We start from the raw sequence: 17,086 nt of genomic DNA, 5'->3' as shown, positions 1-17,086 counted from the left end.
CCGGCACTGCCATGGCTCTATGCAGCTAATGCTCGTCTCATCCACCTCACTAAGAGGTCGACAGACACGCCCCCTCCATTCAGCTCTATGGTAGAGGTGGGGATTCAGGAATGCTGCATCTCTACTTCTCCCCCAGAAATACATGGATGGGGTGTGTCAACTGTGGCATCATGCTGGGGCCCACACAGAGCCATGTGCAGGAGATCGCGGGGGTCCCAGCAATCAGACACTTATCCCCTATCCAGCGGATCGCACTTATTTTTATTTGTTATTACTTCTTTATGTAATTCTACTTGCTTGAAAGGGACATGTTTATGGTTATATACTTATTGTAAACCAATAGAGGGCGCTGTGCTATGGCTAAGAGCATGACACATTCTTTATTAGTCCAATAGATGGCGCTGTTTGCGCTTGTAGTAATCCTCTATATGCGCACACTCTGGGACTCCTGGTCACGTGCCCTCCATTGCTACGCAGTGGTTGGACACGCGATCATGGCCCCGTGCGTGACGCTCGCCGGAAGTACGCGTTGTGTTTCCTCATCAACTGGTTCCGGGTACCTCAGTCGCGTGATCCCGACGTCATACGCCGGAGGGTCATGCGTATGCGCTCCCGGACCCAGTCTGGTGACGGACACAGACACACCGCGTTGTTCATCCTTCACATCTAAGGTACACAGCTGTTTTGTATCTGTAATCTTACATCTGGGGCGTGATTGGGCACTGCCTATTATGAATATGTACCACTATCATGATGAGACCACTCCCGGAAGAAGGACGCAAGTCCGAAATGGACATAGGGGTAGACGTCTCTCAATTGTACTTTTTGTTTACACATGTCGGTATTTGTTTCTGCTATCTTGTGACTGTGCTTTACTTATACACTATGTGATTGTACTTCATGCACTTTATCTGGATATAGCACCTTACTATCATTATGCTGCTATAGTTAGCTACCATTTCCCCTCCATTTTTTTTTTGTTACATTGATATTTATTTGTAGTCTTAAATTGAGAGATGTTCCATATTTGTCAGACGCCATTCCTGTCTTTTATTTTATATTTTTAGTCAATAGAATTCTTTGTTATTTGCATCACATTGTTGTTTGCCACTGTCCTTTAGCAATGTAGGGTGTTTGTCTCGGGAACTGCACAGAGTAGAAGAGGTTTGCTATGGGGATTTGCTTCTACTCTGGACAGTTCCCAAGACAGGTGTCATCAGAGAGCACTTAGACAGAAAATAACAACTCAACTTCAGCAGCTCATAAGTACTGAAAGGATTAAGATTTTTTTTTATAGAAGTCATTTACAAATCTGGGAAAAAAAGAGAGTTATGTGTGCAGCTCACAACCAGAAAGTCCGAGGTATATGTGGTTATAAGGGTCAATCCCCACCGATGAATGCAAGAGAAAAGGAATAAATTGTATTAAACCCTCCTCAAGGACCTCACCATACCATTTGGTACACAATGACGATAGTTGGAGACAGTTTGTATGAGACAAATGTATAAAATTTTTTACACAATCATAAAACAATTGATCATAAATGAAATAAAAAATAACAAGTAAGATCTGGAATAAAATGGTTAGAATGTTGCACTACTTGACTATATCTAGAGGACTTTAGTTGCCCGTACCATTCCAACAGCCGCAGGACTTCATTCTTGGTCCGTCAAATAACGGGACCAGCGGCCGGAGACCCGGTGAGATATAACAACATCACACTGTAGGTGGCTAATTATAGTCATCTGAGAGACTGACCAGTATCTATTATATATTCATCTTTCAACAGCATATGCTGAACTAGTGGTGTGAATCGCCAAGAATTTGGCGATTCGATTCGAATCGCGATACCAGTGTGGCGATTCGATATATCCCGATATATCGCGATACCGTCTAGGTGACGATACATCGTGATATATCCCGATTCTGTTTAAAAAACAATGTCTTTTACGCTTTTATTAAAACTTTATTTTTATTTTAATTATTTTTTGTACACTTTATTAGTCTTTTAGGAATCATTAGATTCCTCAGACAGATGAATAGAGTTCTATTGAACTCCATTTATCTGCGATCCATTGATAGAGCCTGGTCCAGCCAGAATCTATCAATGACCGAGCCACGGAGAGCATACACATCTCCCTTTAGACGCCGCTGTCAGCTTTGACAGCGGCGATCTAAAGGGTTAATAGCCAGCCGCAGCGATCGTCGCATGCTGTTAGCGGCGGCCCCCGGCTACTAAGAACAGCAGGGGGCTGCAGAGTATGGAGCGGGCACGAGTCGGAGCCCGCTCCATACATCCAGAGCGCCGCCGCCGTGTCAGATCCGGCTGACAAAATGTGCAACTTGTATCTCCTGATGCCCGGGACATGCTTTCTGTGCATCAGGAGATACAAATTCCACATCACTAAAGCGATTTTTCACTTGCCGATACTGAATCGATTCAAAATATTTTTGAATCGATTCAGTATCGGCAAGTGAAAAATCGCGATAATCGCGGGAATCGATTTTTTCTTACATCCCTATGCTGAACTACTTTATTTTGCCGGAGCATTTCAAAGTGCCGGTTAATCAAAATTGCCGGATTAACAGATAATACCACCATTGCAAACGGGATATAACCATCATTAGCAGTGTTTTATTTTTACCATTAGGGCCCAATGGTAAAACATATAGTAAAGTAGAGCAACATTCTAACCATTTTATTCCATATCTTACTTATTATTTTTTATTTCATTTATGATCAATTGTTTTATGATTGTGTTACACATTTTATACATTTGTCTCATACAAACTGTCTTCAACTATCGTCATTGTGTACCATATGGTAAGGGGAGGTCCTTGAGGTGTGGTTAATACAATTTATTCCTAATTTACAAATCTGTTCAACTTTCTGGAGCCAGTTGATATATATATATATATATATATATAAAAAGTTTTTTCCTGGATAACCTCTTTAATTTCAATGGAATTCCACAGTCCCATTCACACTGCAGAATTTTCACTGCAGATGTTCCGCGGCTAACAGTCCACATTTCGCTTTCTGCAAAAAATAAGTCATGTCTTAACCTCTTAATGACCCCCCTCTTAAGGCCTACCTGTACGCCCTGTGCCCGCTCCCCTGCTATGACGTGAGGTCAGTGATCGGGGTGATGCCTGGTATTAACTCCTTAGACGTGCCGATCAAAGTTGATTGCCGTGTCTAAAATAAAAGGAAAAGCTTCCTGGCAGTTCAGCAGAGCTGATCGGGATCACTGCGGTAAGACCGCGGTGTCCCGATCAGCTTAGAGAACGCGAGAAGGGTCTCCACCTTCCTCCTCGCTGTCCAATCGGCGATCTACTGTTCGATCCCTGAGATCCAGGCTGGAGCAGCAGAGCGCCGATAACACTGATCAATGCTATGCTATGGCATATCATTGAACAGTGTATGCAATCAAAAGATTGCCAGTTATAGTCCCCTATGAGGGCTATAAAAGTGTAAAAAAAAAAGTTTAAAAAAGTTTTTTGCAATTTAAAAAAAAAATGTAAACAAAAATAAACATAAACATATGTGGAATCACCGTGGAGCAGCAGAGCGCCGATAACACTGATCAATGCTATGATATGGCATATCATTGAACAGTGTGTGCCCCCTATGAGGGCTATAAAAGTATTAAAAAAAAAAAAAGTAAAAAAATATGTTTTTCTCCATTTAAATAAAACATTTTTTAACAAAAATAAACATATGTGGTATTGCCGTGTGCATAAATTTCCCAAAATATAAATTTATAATGTTAATTAAACCGCATGGAGGAGAAAAAAACGAAAGTTCAAAAACCGAAAAACCCTCTGTCCTCAAAGGGTTAAATTTTGGCGGAATGAGCTGCGGAAGCTAATTAAAGTCAATGGGTTTTTTTTCTCAGGCTAAATGCAGAATTTGTGCGTATTTCGTGCGGAATTCTCGTTGATGTCGTGCAGATTTTGAGAAACATAGAACTTTTATAAGGACAAAGCACTTTTTCTTCTGTGCACTGTGTATTCATGCAGAATTCATGCAGAAATTACACATGAATTCCACAGAATTTTTCCATATGATTGCAAGGATCCAGAATTCAGGCCAAGTTACTGTGGCCGCGGAATTGACGCATCTATGTGGAATTTCTGCCATCTGAACATAGGCTTTGTCTGAAAAAACTGAATATTTCCGATAATAGCTTTAGAACAGTTTCAATCAGGAATGTTGCAGGCACATTTTTGTGTTTTGTGTCTGTAATAAGCTAGGTTTTTTTTTTTTGCCAGCATTTCTTTCCCAGGGAAGAACAGCAGAAAAACTGCAACAGTTTTTCAAGTGTTTTTGTGTTTTTTAATGGAATTTTTTGCCATTTTTGTCTTTGTGTGGAAACTCTTAAACAAAAAAAGAAAATTTAATGCTAAACCCACATTGCTTATTTAATGGTGTTTTATTTTAAATTTTTTTTTGCAATACCATAGACTTAAACATACGGAGGGAAACATAAGAAATGTCACCATAGAAAAAAAAAACATAATCTCAACCTGCTGCAATTATGAAAATCGTGCACTAAAAATGCTGTAAAACGCCAAAAATTATTATATATATTTTTTTAACCAAAACGTTTTTTTCTGTGTTTTTTTTTTACGCAAGTGGAAACTCAAGTTGCGAGTTTTGGCGTGATCGTGGGTCAGAAGACTCAAACTGTGACATGATAGGTAGTATTCTCATGGCTGCAGCCCCAGCATATTTACTTATTCTTTTGCTTCACCCTCATCACTTTGTAATGTAAGGAGAGAGGACACCAGTCAATGCATGCCCCATGGGAGTACTACACTCTTGATACTTCTTGTAATACTCTGCATCTACAAGAAGCCTGCTAAAGTAAGGGGAGTGAAACCTTAAAGGGGTATTTCAGGAAAAAAATATCTTTTTATATATCAACTGGCTCCAGAAAGTTAAACAGATTTGTAAATTACTTCTATTAAAAAAAAATTAATCCTTCAAATAATTATCAGCTGCTGAAGTTGAGTTGTTCTTTTCTGTTTGACAACAGTGTTCTCTGCTGACATCTCTGCTTGTCTTGGGAACTGCACAGAGTAGAAGAGGTTTGCTGTGGGGATTTGCTTCTACTCTGGACGGTTCCCGAGACAGGTTTCATCACAGAGCACTTAGGCAGAAAAGAACAACTCAACTTCAGCAGCTCATAAGTACTGAAAGGATTAAGATTTTTTAATAGAAGTAATTTACAAATTTGTTTAACTTTCTGGAACCAGTTTATATATATATATATATATATATATATATATATATATATATATATATATATATATATGTATTTTCCTGGATAACCCCTTTATTGTGGATCGTAGACATGTCCAAACCCCTGTTACATACAAGCATCCTTATAAGCTCTACACAGCCTTTACTCTTGCCCGCATTAATCTTCAGCACGATCACCGACACCTAGAGGACACGGAATCAACTTTAGTAATGCACTACCACACACATGAGCTAATGCAGCAGAAGAGGAGGAACCCTATCCCATAACCCAACCAGATTCAAATATAAAGGGTGCCACGTCGTTGCCAGCCACCCCCTACTACCAAGGCATAATGGAAATTCACTCTGCACAGCGATCTATCAGTAAATAGGTCAGGCTGACAATGTGTCAGCCCAGCACTCTTAAAGTGCAAGAAGCTGAAACAAGGTGCCGCCTGCCACATAAATCCCTACACCCAGAGCTGGATGTGAGCCCTATGCCTAGTGCTGGTGGTCCGCTGAAGGCAGGAAACTCCCTTCCTGTAGGTGACTAGTCACCAGGAGAGTATTGACCTGGAGGACATGACCTGTCCTTCTCCCCCAGCAAACCTTTGCACATAGATTACTGCTAATAGTGATCTAATGCCCAGCAGGGAGATTTCTTTTTTTTTACCTTTGATTGCTTATGAAGTTCAATGCATAACTATTGGATTGCATTAAATTATCACATGGGAGCAGAACAGGTAGGATCCTATCAGCTCCAGGGACAACCCCTTCAACAGCGCGTGTAAGCTGAAGATAGCAGCTGGCACCCACCATGTAAGGAGTAGACTCAGCTTCTAAGCTGACTACCAACCCATGGCATAACTGTCTGTCACGGGTCAGGATGTGAATGAAGGATTTTTCTGTCCTTAACATAGGTATTAACCCCATAAGGACCAAGCTCATTTTGACCTTAAGGACCAGGCCGATTTTATTTTTGTGTTTTTGTTTTTTCCTCCTCGCCTTCTAAAACCCATAACTCTTTTATATTTCCTTCTACAGACCCATATAAGGGCATTTGCTTGACCAATTGTACTTTGTAATGAAACCTCTAATTTTACCATAAAATGTATGGCGAACCCAAAAAATTATTTTTTTAGGGAGGAAATCTAAATGAAAACCACAATTTTGCACATTTTGGAGGGTTACATTTTCACACTGTACACATTATGGTAAAATGACATGTGTACTTTATTCTGTGGGTCAATACGATTAAAATGATGGAAAATCAGTAATATAAAATCGCCCTATTTTGACCACCTATAACTTTTTCATGTTTCCGTATATGGGGTGGAATGAGGGCTTCTTTTTTGCGCCATCATCTGTACTTTTTATTGAAATGACATTTGCATATATAAAACTTTTAGATCACTTTTTATTATTTTTTTTGGAATAAAATGTGTCAAAAAAGCAGCATTTTTGGAAATTTTTTAATTTTTTACATTTACGCTGTTCACTGTACAGGATCATTAACATTATATTTTGATAGTTCAGACATTTACACATGCGACGGTACCAAATATGTTTAAAACATTTTTTTTACGCTTTTTGGGGGTAAAATGGGAAAAGGGACAATTTTCGTTTTTTATTGGGGGAGGGGATTTTTCACTTATTTTTTTTACACTTTTTATGTCCCCATAGGGGCCTATCAATAGCAATCAGTTGATTGCTAATACTGTTCAGTGCTATGCATAGGGCATAGCACTGATCAGTGTTATCGGCGATCTTCTGCTCTGGTCTGACGGCTGGAGGCAGGTGAGGGGACCTCCGGTCAACATTACAGATGATTGGATCCCCACGGCAGCACTGCGAGCGATCCGATCATCTATTTTAACATGCGCATTGCTGCAGATGCCGTGATCTGCATTGATCACTGCATCTGAGGGGTTAATGACAGACATCCGCGCGATCGCTGATGTCGGCCATTACCGGCAGGTCCTTGCAGAGTATGACGCGAGCACCACTCTGATGCTTGCAGTCATACACAGGATGTAAATGTGCGTCCTTGTGCGCTAAGTACCGCCGTACCAAGACGTACATTTACGTCCGTGATCGTTAAGGGGTTAAATACTAGATATTTGGAGATATGACAGATGGGATCCATACCAGCCACCAGAATGGAGGCCTCAGGTAAAGTTGGAGTTTAGGAGTAGCTTTTGGGTATACACCCTGCAGCACAATTCAAAGACCATGATGAAAACAGTTGAGAGATGTACCCCCACAGCCTGATGCTGGGAGCTGTGTATGACTTACAAATGGCCTCTATGCTTAAAAATGCCAAGGCTTATTTTATTTTCCAGTAGATTTCCCACTAAATTTGGTCGTTTTGATTAGCATCACCCGCACTACAAGTCTGTGTGACGGCTTTAGTGCGGGTGATACTGCTGACAGATTTCCTTTAAAATTCAAATTAAAGGGATACCACTGACATGAAAGAAAGAACAACTTTCTCCATTAATATTACGGTATTGTATGGATTATTGAATTAAATCAATACAATGAAATATGTAAACATAGGCAGGCATCAGATTGCTTCAAAAAGCAAGTTTTAATTGGGCCTGCAAGTGGACATGTGGCTGAGCCGCTCAAGCGCCTCCAATTCACTAAAATTCTCAGTCTACCATCCCTCTCCTTTCATCTTGAGTGACAGCTGGGGCTTAGTTTACAGTGTCAATCTCAATCTTGAATTAACACGAGCTACATCTCAAAATCTGTCCTCAGCACTGTAAACCAAGCCCAAACTGTCCCTTATGAGAAAATGGGAGACAAATGAATTGGTGGCACTTAAACAGCTAGGCCACACCTCAAGGACATTTGCGGGTCTGAATAAAATTTGTATTGTAAAGTGATCCAATGACCTAGAGGATGTTTCAACTTGATTTTCAGGCAGCTATCTGCCACAGGCCCCTATTTTTTTCTAATGCCCTAAGAGACTTATTTTAGATAAAAAATTATATATATATATTACAGAAAATTGATACATACCGATCTCCGTCTCTAGATCTACGGAACTGGTCTCCAATTATACAAGATAACAGCTCTCCAGTCCTTCCTCCAGGAACCAAAGGCTCAGAGACTCCTCCAACCCAGAGATCAATGTTTTCAGGTGTCCCATACAGTTCCATTAGCTTTTCAGCAAGCTTTCTATTATTCATTACGATGGCCAATTCATCTACATTTTGTGGTGCAGAAAGATTGCAGAATCGTCTCCATGCATTGTATCCTTGCGTAGTAAAAAAAAAAGGAACATTCCTTTATAATATGGGTACAGTACATTTAAGCATTAAATCTAAGTTATGACAATTTGGGCTGTGACATATAGGAAATGTGCTCGGGGAAGGAGGCCACACCCCTCCTAAGCTCCATCCCCCTTTTTTATTCAGAGTAGTGAAAGCAGATTTCTGGCATACAGGGATTGATAACTCCCCACCCTGCAAATGTAAATCTACTAGGCTCACACTATTCTGCCAAGCATAGGAGAAATGGGACTATACCAAGTCAAACCAAAATCTTTATCTTTTTACAAAATATTGTTACTACCTCTTGTCTAATTAGGTTGTATACAATGAAGGATTATATTAGTATTTCATTTTATTAGATTTTGATGTGAAGTTAGGGTATGTTTAAACTGAGGAATTGGCACGCAATTGCGTGGGGGGATTTGCGTGTCAGAATTCTATGGTGGGAACCCCTAACATTAGTTTGAATCAGTCTTCCGCAGACCCGTTCATACTCCGGAATTTCAGTGGAGGACAATTCCGCTGCGGAGTTTGATCCGCGCAAAGAAAGAACATGTTCATTCTTTGCACATTAGTCCGCGAGCATTGCATTGCCCTCAATGGGGATGGTGCAGGGACACGCGGTCATACTGCTGAAATATTTTGGCGGTGACAGCCAGATGGAATCTCCGCTTGCGGGTTTATATTAAACTTTCCAATACTTCCTCTGTATTTGTCATCTCTCCCAATATATTTTTCCTTTTCATTTATTATTGCAATGCTGCTGAACAATTCTTACTGTACCTGGTAATCCATGTTCTCGACCTCTCTGCATATTAATAGCAGCTAGATCCAGACCAATATGATTGATCTGAATAAAGAGACGATCCCTCAGTTCATCAACCACCATCTGGTTCTGGGCATTTAGTTTGGCTTTATTGGCCATCATACCACGCATCAGAGGATCAATCCCTCCTGCATAAAAGGTATAATGTACATTAGCAGAATACAGTGCCATATGATAAGTACATGAACAGCATCCATTATTGAGCACCATTGAGTGTATTGAAGAGCACATTTAAGTTACCTTGTGTCAAGATTCTCCATGGGGCAAAGAACATCTGATGGAGTGGGACTGCTGGCTCTGGTTCATAGGGAACGTAACCTTCTGCCAACCTATATACAAATGGTTGGATTAAGGTATGGCCCATTCTGAAGGCGTTGGTGAAGGCATTTGACACTGCTGGATCTTCATCTTCATTGTATGATTTATATTCGGGTACAAGTTTTTCCTTGTCACTGCCCAACAGCAGTGGCAGCCAATCTTTATATGCTATTTTCTATCAACCAAAAAGAAAAATTTCAGGTACAGTACTTGGGAGAGATTTACTATGATTGTCTATTCTCCACAGTGCTTTAGACTAGAAAAGTCTCTGAGCCTGTGTCTATTGTCTGCTCAATTTATCAAACGTCACATGTCGTTTTAGTACATTTTGCGAATGGACTTTACTGTCTATTCTCCACAGCTCTTTAGACTAGAAAAGTCTAAAAAAAAGTCTCAGAGCTTGAGACATTTATAAAAAAAAGTCTCAGAGCGTGAGACATTTATAAAAAAAAAAAATCAGAGCTTAAAGGGGTGCTCCACCCTAGACATCTTATCCCCTATCCAAAGGATAGGGGAAAAGATGTCTAATCACGGGGCTCCCACTGTTGGGGAACCCCGAATCTCTCCTGCCGAGTCATCACTGCACAGAGCTAAGTTTGCTCCGTGCGTGATGACTCACGATACAGGGGTCAGAGTATCATGACATCCCGGCCCCGCCCCCTCATGACGTCACACTCTGCCCCCTCAATGCAAGTCTATGGGAGGGGTGTGGCAGCGGGACCCCCGCGATCAGACATCTTATACCCTAGCCTTTGGATAGGGGATCAGATGTCTAGTGCAGAGTACCCCTTTAAGACATTTATTTAAAAAAAGTCACAGAGCTAGGGACATTTATAGAAAAAATGCTCAACATCAAACATACCCTCATACCATTCCCTCTAGATTAGCTTTACACTTCAGGCTCTATGCCTTCACCACCTGTAGTCTAAATATTCTTCTCATGAGCTACCATGGTAACTAGCCTCATGACATCCATATCCTTCATGACTTTACAATGCTTTGAAAACATAACATTCTTCTCCTCATCCTACCATAGCCTACATATTCCTTCTCCTCATCCCCCATATCCTCCATAACATTATTTTTCCCTACAAGTGTACCTGCAGATTGGAACATAGCCTTAGGCAAAGTCATTACTCATCAGCATAGTAGTGTTGCGGATTTCAAAAAGGGGAGAATAATGACAACATGTGTAGAGGAAGAATGGTGCAGTTGACCAAAGCAACCAGATTGTTTGTTTCATTTTTTTTTTGCTTGCCGGTCTCAACTAAATTTCAAAAATGTTTAAGAAGGAATCTGATTGGTTGCCATGGGAGACTGCACCCTGCCTCCACTAATTGAGAATTCTCCAAAGAGGCTTAACTGCACCATGTGCATGGTGTGAATTCATATGCTTTATTCCAATCAGCCCCCAGAGTGAAATTGAAATACTAAAATCTAAAAATCCAAAACTGAAAATTTGCATCAGACATCTCCAAGGGAAACAAAAATGAATCAAACATTTTTAAACATTTGGAATCATTGGGATTAAATTGCATTATTTTAAATTATAATATATTATAGATTATATTACCCATCAGATTAAAACTAACATGTCATTAGAACCTTAAACTGCACTGTCGAATTGTACGTCCCAAAAAAATAAAAATGTAAATAAATAAAAGGCTAAAAGGCTTCCTACTATTTAGATTGGATTTCCGCCGGGTCTGACATGGTCTGTCATTACTGTGTATTTTCAGTTGATGAGACTTTTGTAAAACTTTCCAATAAAAGTCGCAGTTGATACATTTCTGACCACTGCATTTTATGCTCTATTGTAGACCATTATACTATTTCTGTGGAGAAGGGCTCTAAAGCAAAAGTTGCATAAAAGTCTTAACTAAAAAGACTGAGACTTTCTGAGAGACAAATATAGACGGTCTAAACTGGTATACACAGTTCGATAAATGGCCCCCCTTATCTGAACAGTAGTATAACTGTAGGAACATAGCTTGCATTCACAACTTGGCCTCCGCCTCTGAAATCCTATATACCCAAGTGCCACACAAGAGAAAAACTGCATCATTTTGTACTTATTGCTTGTATTTTGCTACAGCATATATACAATATACTGCACCTGTATCATGCTTCCTATTATTTTGCGGGCTCCTTCGTATAGTTTTTCTCCATTCCATTTTGGGTTCATTTCATGCAGCTCTGTAGCGATACGGTTGTGTTCTCGCATGAAGACAGTATGGAGCACTGTCAGCCCAGGTTGCTCACTAACTCGAGTGTCCCCTGAAACAAATGTAACCCATTACCAAACGGCACAAAGATTGTACTGATTTCTTCAAAATACAGCACTATACCTGTCCTTAGGTTGTGTGTGGTATTGCAGCTCAGTTCCATTGAAGTAACGGTAGACAAGTATAATACCACTACACAAGTGTGTTGTGTTTTTGGAAGAAATTATACTCTAGCTCTGTTTTCCCTTGATAGCTCCTTTAAATTTGGTACGTGGGACTGAGAAAAAAGTTTTTCTTTGATTTTCTGAAACAGTGCTACTCAGCCAAGCTGCCACACGTGAGAATGGGAAAACACTCAATTGCACCACTGGACCTTGATATACAGGGTGGGCCATTTATATGGATACACCTTAAAAAAATGGGAATGGTTGGTGATATTAACTTCCTGTTTGTGGCACATTAGTATATGTGAGGGGGGAAACTTTTCAAGATGGGTGCCATGGCGGCCATTTTCAAGTTGGCCATTTTGAATCCAATTTTAGTTTTTTCAATAGGAAGAGGGTCATGTGACACATCAAACTTATTGGGAATTTCACAAGAAAAACAATGATGTTCTGTATTTTAACATAACTTTATTCTTTCATGTGTTATTTACAAGTTTCTGACCACTTATAAAATGTGTTCAATGTGCTGCCCATTGTGTTGGATTGTCAATGCAACCCTCTTCTCCCACCCTTCACACACTGATAGCAACACCGCAGGAGAAATGCTAGCACAGGCTTCCAGTATCTGTAGTTTCAGGTGCTGCACATCTCGTATCTTCACAGCATAGACAATTGCCTTCAGATGACCCCAAAGATAAAAGTCTAAGGGGGTCAGATCGGGAGACCTTGGGGGCCATTCAACTGGCCCACAACGACCAATCCACTTTCCAGGAAACTGTTCATCTAGGAATGCTTGGACCTGGCACGTGCTGAAGTTTTTTCCAGCAAGATGGTGCACCACCACATTATGGGTGTTAGGTCCGAGCATTCCTAGATTAACAGTTTCCTGGAAAGTGGATTGGTCGTTGTGGGCCAGTTGAATGGCCCCCCCAGGTCTCCCGATCTGACCCCCTTAGACTTTTATCTTTGGGGTCATCTGAAGGCAATTGCCTATGCTGTGAAGATACGAGATGTGCAGCACCTGAAATTATGGATGCTGAAAGCCTGTGCTAGAATTTTTCCTGCGGTGTTGCTATCAGTGTGTGAAGAGTGGGAGAAGAGGGTTGCATTGACAATCCAACACAATGGGCAGCACATTGAACGCATTTTATGAGTGGTCAGAAACTTGTAAATAACTCATGAAAGAATAAAGTTACGTTAAAACAAAGCACATCATTGTTTTTCTTGTGAAATTTGCAATAAGTTTGATGTGTCACATGACCCTCTTCCTATTGAAAAAACAAAAGTTGGATTCAAAATGGCCGACTTCAAAATGGCCACCATGGTTACTACCCATCTTGAAAAGTTTCCTCCCTCACATATACTAATGTGCCACAAACAGGAAGTTAATATCACCAACCATTCCCATTTTATTAAGGTGTATCCATATAAATGGCCCACCCTGTAGATGGTGTTAAGACATGCCAGTAAGGAAGATTTCTGTAGGTAATTAATGATTGAGGCACAGCTTTGGTACATATTTCATAGTATCACCCATCGTCACCGTAAAGGAAATTTGTCATTAGTGTCATCTGCACTAACCTGTCGGTACAGACAGGTAGTACAGGTGACATTGATGACAACCATACTTACCTGGTCCTGTCCTGTGGTTCTCTGACTGTCCTTTTTGGTATCTTCAGCTACGGGCCTAACTTAGAGCATGGATGGAGCTTAAGGACGTCACCTCTGCTGTTCTCTACTGGGTCCCACTGCAGCAGCGGTGATGTCACTAAGGTCCACCCATGCTCCAAGTCGGGCCTGGGGCTAAAGATATCAAGCAGGGCAGCCGGGGCACAGAAAGGGACCAGGTGAGCATTGGTGTCATCAGTGTCACCTGCACTTCCTGTCTGTACCAACAGGTTAGTGCAGATGACACTGATGACAGATTTCCTTTAAACACGTTTAAGACAATTGCTCTGACAGAGAAAACATCTGGCAAACTGAGGCAGCTATTCTTAGGGGTACTCTGTTGAAAAACAATTTTTTGTAAAATCAAGTGGTGCCAGAAATTTAAACAGATTTGTAAATTAATTATATTTAAACATATTAATCCTTCCAGTACTTATCAGCTGCTGTATGCTCCACATGAAGATCTTTACTTTTTGAATTTCTATTTTGACTGACCACAGTGCTCTCTGCTGACACCTCTGTCCATGCTAGGAACTGTCCATCGTAGAATAGATTTGCTATGGGGATTTGCTCCTGCTCTGGACAGTTCCTGACATGAACAGAGGTGTCACCAAAGAGCACTGAAAACCAGAGAGCACTGTGGTCAGACGGAAAAGAAATTCAAAAAGACAGGAACTTCCTGTGGAGGATACAGCAGCTAAAGGGTCGGATTTTTTATTTTATTTTTTTGATGGGGTACTCCTGTGGAAAACTTTTTTTTTATTTTTTTAAATCAAGTGGTACCAGAAAGTTAAACAGATTTGTAAATTACTTCTATTAAATAATCTTAATCCTTCCAGTACTTATTAGCTGCTGAATACTGCAGAGGAAATGGTTTTCATTTTGGAACACAGTGCTCTCTGCTGACATCATGACCACAGTGCTCTCTGCTGACATCTCTGTCCATTTTAGGAACTGTCCAGAGTAGGAGAAAATCCCCATAGCAAAAATATGCTGCTCTGGACAGTTCCTAAAATGGACAGATATGTCAGCAGAGAGCACTGTGGTCATGATGTCAGCAGAGAGCACTGTGTTCCAAAATGAAAACCATTTCCTCTGCAGTATACAGACCCTAAAAAGTACTAGAAAGATTAAGATTTTTTAATAGAAGTAATTTACAAATCTGTTTAACTTTCTGGCACCAGTTGATTTTAAAATAAAAAGTTTTCCACAGGAGTACCCCTTTAAATCAACTTGCGCTAGAAAATTTAAACAGATTTGTAAATTTGGTGGCCCAGTACAGGAGTTGCACCCCTGTACCCTTGCTGCCCTGTCAGGCAGCCTCCCTACAGTGTCCCCTGGGCCCCCCTGGATCTGTTCCCCTTGCATATTCATTTGTATGTGTGTTATCTCCTGTAATATACCTGTAATGTGTTATAGCTTTAAGAATACAGTGGTCCCTCAACAAACGATGGTAATTCGTTCCAAACGAGCCATCGTTTGTCGAATCCATCGTATGTTGAGGGATTTGTGCAATGTAAAGTATAGAAAGCTGTAATCACCTGTCTCCGCCACTCGCGATGGTGTCCCCGCCGCTCCCGATGGTGTCCCCGCCGCTCGCCATGGTGACCCCGGGCCTCCGCTGGGCTCTCCTGGTCATCTCCGGTCTTCTGCTGTCTTACGCAAGGCCTTACTGGGCCTGCGTAGCGACGTTATTACGCCGCTGCGTACGCCATTCCTAGTGGATGACGTGCTCAGCAGCGTATTGACGTCATCGGAGAGGGCCGAGAAGACACCGGAAGACCAGCGCTGGACCCTAAGGGCACCCTGGAGCATCGTGGAGGGGTAAGTAATACTTACTGCACCACACAGGGAACATTAAGCTGCTATCCGGCAGCAGCTTAAGCATTTTGCGCTGCCGGATAGCACTTAATGCGATTGCCCCGACATAAAAAAGCATCGTATGTCGATGTTGACATCGACATGCGATGGTCTCTGAGAGGCCATCATATGTCGATTTGATCATATGTCGGGGCCATCGTAGGTCGAGGGGTCACTGTAGTTGACATGTGATTAACCTATTTTCATGTGATTGTAAACCAGTGAGGTATCAGTGACCATGTGACCTAAGGGTGACCTATGGGACTCCTCCTAGTCTTCCCCATATAAGCCCTGGGTGGAGCTAGCTCTCTTAGTCTTTGCTGAGGAACAGTGAGGTCAAGTCCTAGGTGTGTGTCTGGAGTCCAGAGGAGGTTTAAAGTCAGTCAAGCAGCCACAGATTCTCAAGTCCATTGCCCCACAGGTCAAGTCAAAGCCTGGTAAGATACAGAAGGGGTGAAGTCAGTCATAGTCAAGTCAGTCTAAGTCATCCCTTCTCAAGTCAGTGTGGCCTGCATTCAAATTGTCCAAGTCCACTATAAGCCCCAGCAAGCCCTAAGGTCTCTTAAATCACTGATCACCTCCGTTGGCTAGCCAAGCTGTATAGACTGTTACATCTGTCTGACTTAGTAAATCTGCCATTGTTCTGTAACTTGGCATCGGAGTCATAAACCACGCCCTAGCGTCATGAACACAAGGGGTTAATGCCATCTGCCCCTAAGGTAATTCCATCTGCCCATATCACACCCTCACCACATAAATTATGTCTATAAAACATTTTAATCCTTCCAGTAATTATCAACTGCTGTATGCTCCAGAGAAAGTTGAGTTGTTCTTTTCTGTCTGACCAGAGTGCTCACTGTTGACACCTCTTTGCCAGTAACTGTCCAGAGTAGGAGCAAATCCCCAGAGCAACCCTCTCCTCCTCTGGACAGTTACTGACATGGACAGAGATGTCAGCAGGGAGCACTGTGGTCAGACTGGAAAGACTTATCAGCTGCTGTATGCTCTAAAGAAAGTTGTATGAGTACTGGAAGGATTAACATTTTTAAATAGAAGTAATTTACAAGTCTGTTTAACTTTTTGGCACCAGTTGATTTAACACATTTTTTTCCCCACTGGATTAACCCTTTAAAGGGGTTCTCCGGTGCTTACACATCTTATCCCCTATCCAAAGGATAGGGGATAAGATGCCTGATCGCGGGAGTCCCGCCGCTGGGGACGCCCGTGATCTTGCACGCGGCACCCCGTTTGTAATCAGTCCCCGGAGCGTGTTCGCTCCGGGTCTGATTACGGGCGACCACCGGGCCGGCGGCATGTGACATCACGCCTCCGCCCCGTGTGATGTCACGTTCCGCCCCTCAATGCAAGCCTACAGGAGGGGGCGTGACAGCTATCACACGCTCCAGGGACTGATTACAAACGGGGTGCCGCGTGCAAGATCACGGGCGTCCCCAGCGGCGGGACTCCCGCGATCAGGCATCTTATATCTTATAAGA

The 17,086-nt window shown here is 41.7% G+C and overlaps 1 protein-coding gene across 3 annotated transcripts in view; it reads right to left on the bottom strand.

The window, feature by feature from the left end:
• The window catches only part of LOC130357970 (myeloperoxidase-like), a 106,175-nt gene that overhangs the window by 19,337 nt on the left and 69,752 nt on the right, over positions 1–17,086 (bottom strand). For all 3 annotated transcript variants that reach the window (XM_056560762.1, XM_056560763.1, XM_056560764.1), the window contains 4 exons: positions 11,790–11,950; positions 9,596–9,848; positions 9,313–9,483; positions 8,276–8,513 (listed from right to left, as the gene is read on the bottom strand). In XM_056560762.1, coding sequence (XP_056416737.1) covers positions 8,276–8,513; positions 9,313–9,483; positions 9,596–9,848; positions 11,790–11,950 — 823 coding nt within the window. The remainder of the gene's footprint in view (positions 1–8,275; positions 8,514–9,312; positions 9,484–9,595; positions 9,849–11,789; positions 11,951–17,086) is intronic.

The sequence above is a fragment of the Hyla sarda genome, chromosome 2 (genome assembly GCF_029499605.1).
Source record: "Hyla sarda isolate aHylSar1 chromosome 2, aHylSar1.hap1, whole genome shotgun sequence".
NCBI lineage: Eukaryota > Metazoa > Chordata > Amphibia > Anura > Hylidae > Hyla > Hyla sarda.
Note: the sequence above shows the minus strand (reverse complement) of the source record. Positions and strands in the feature narration are given on the sequence as shown.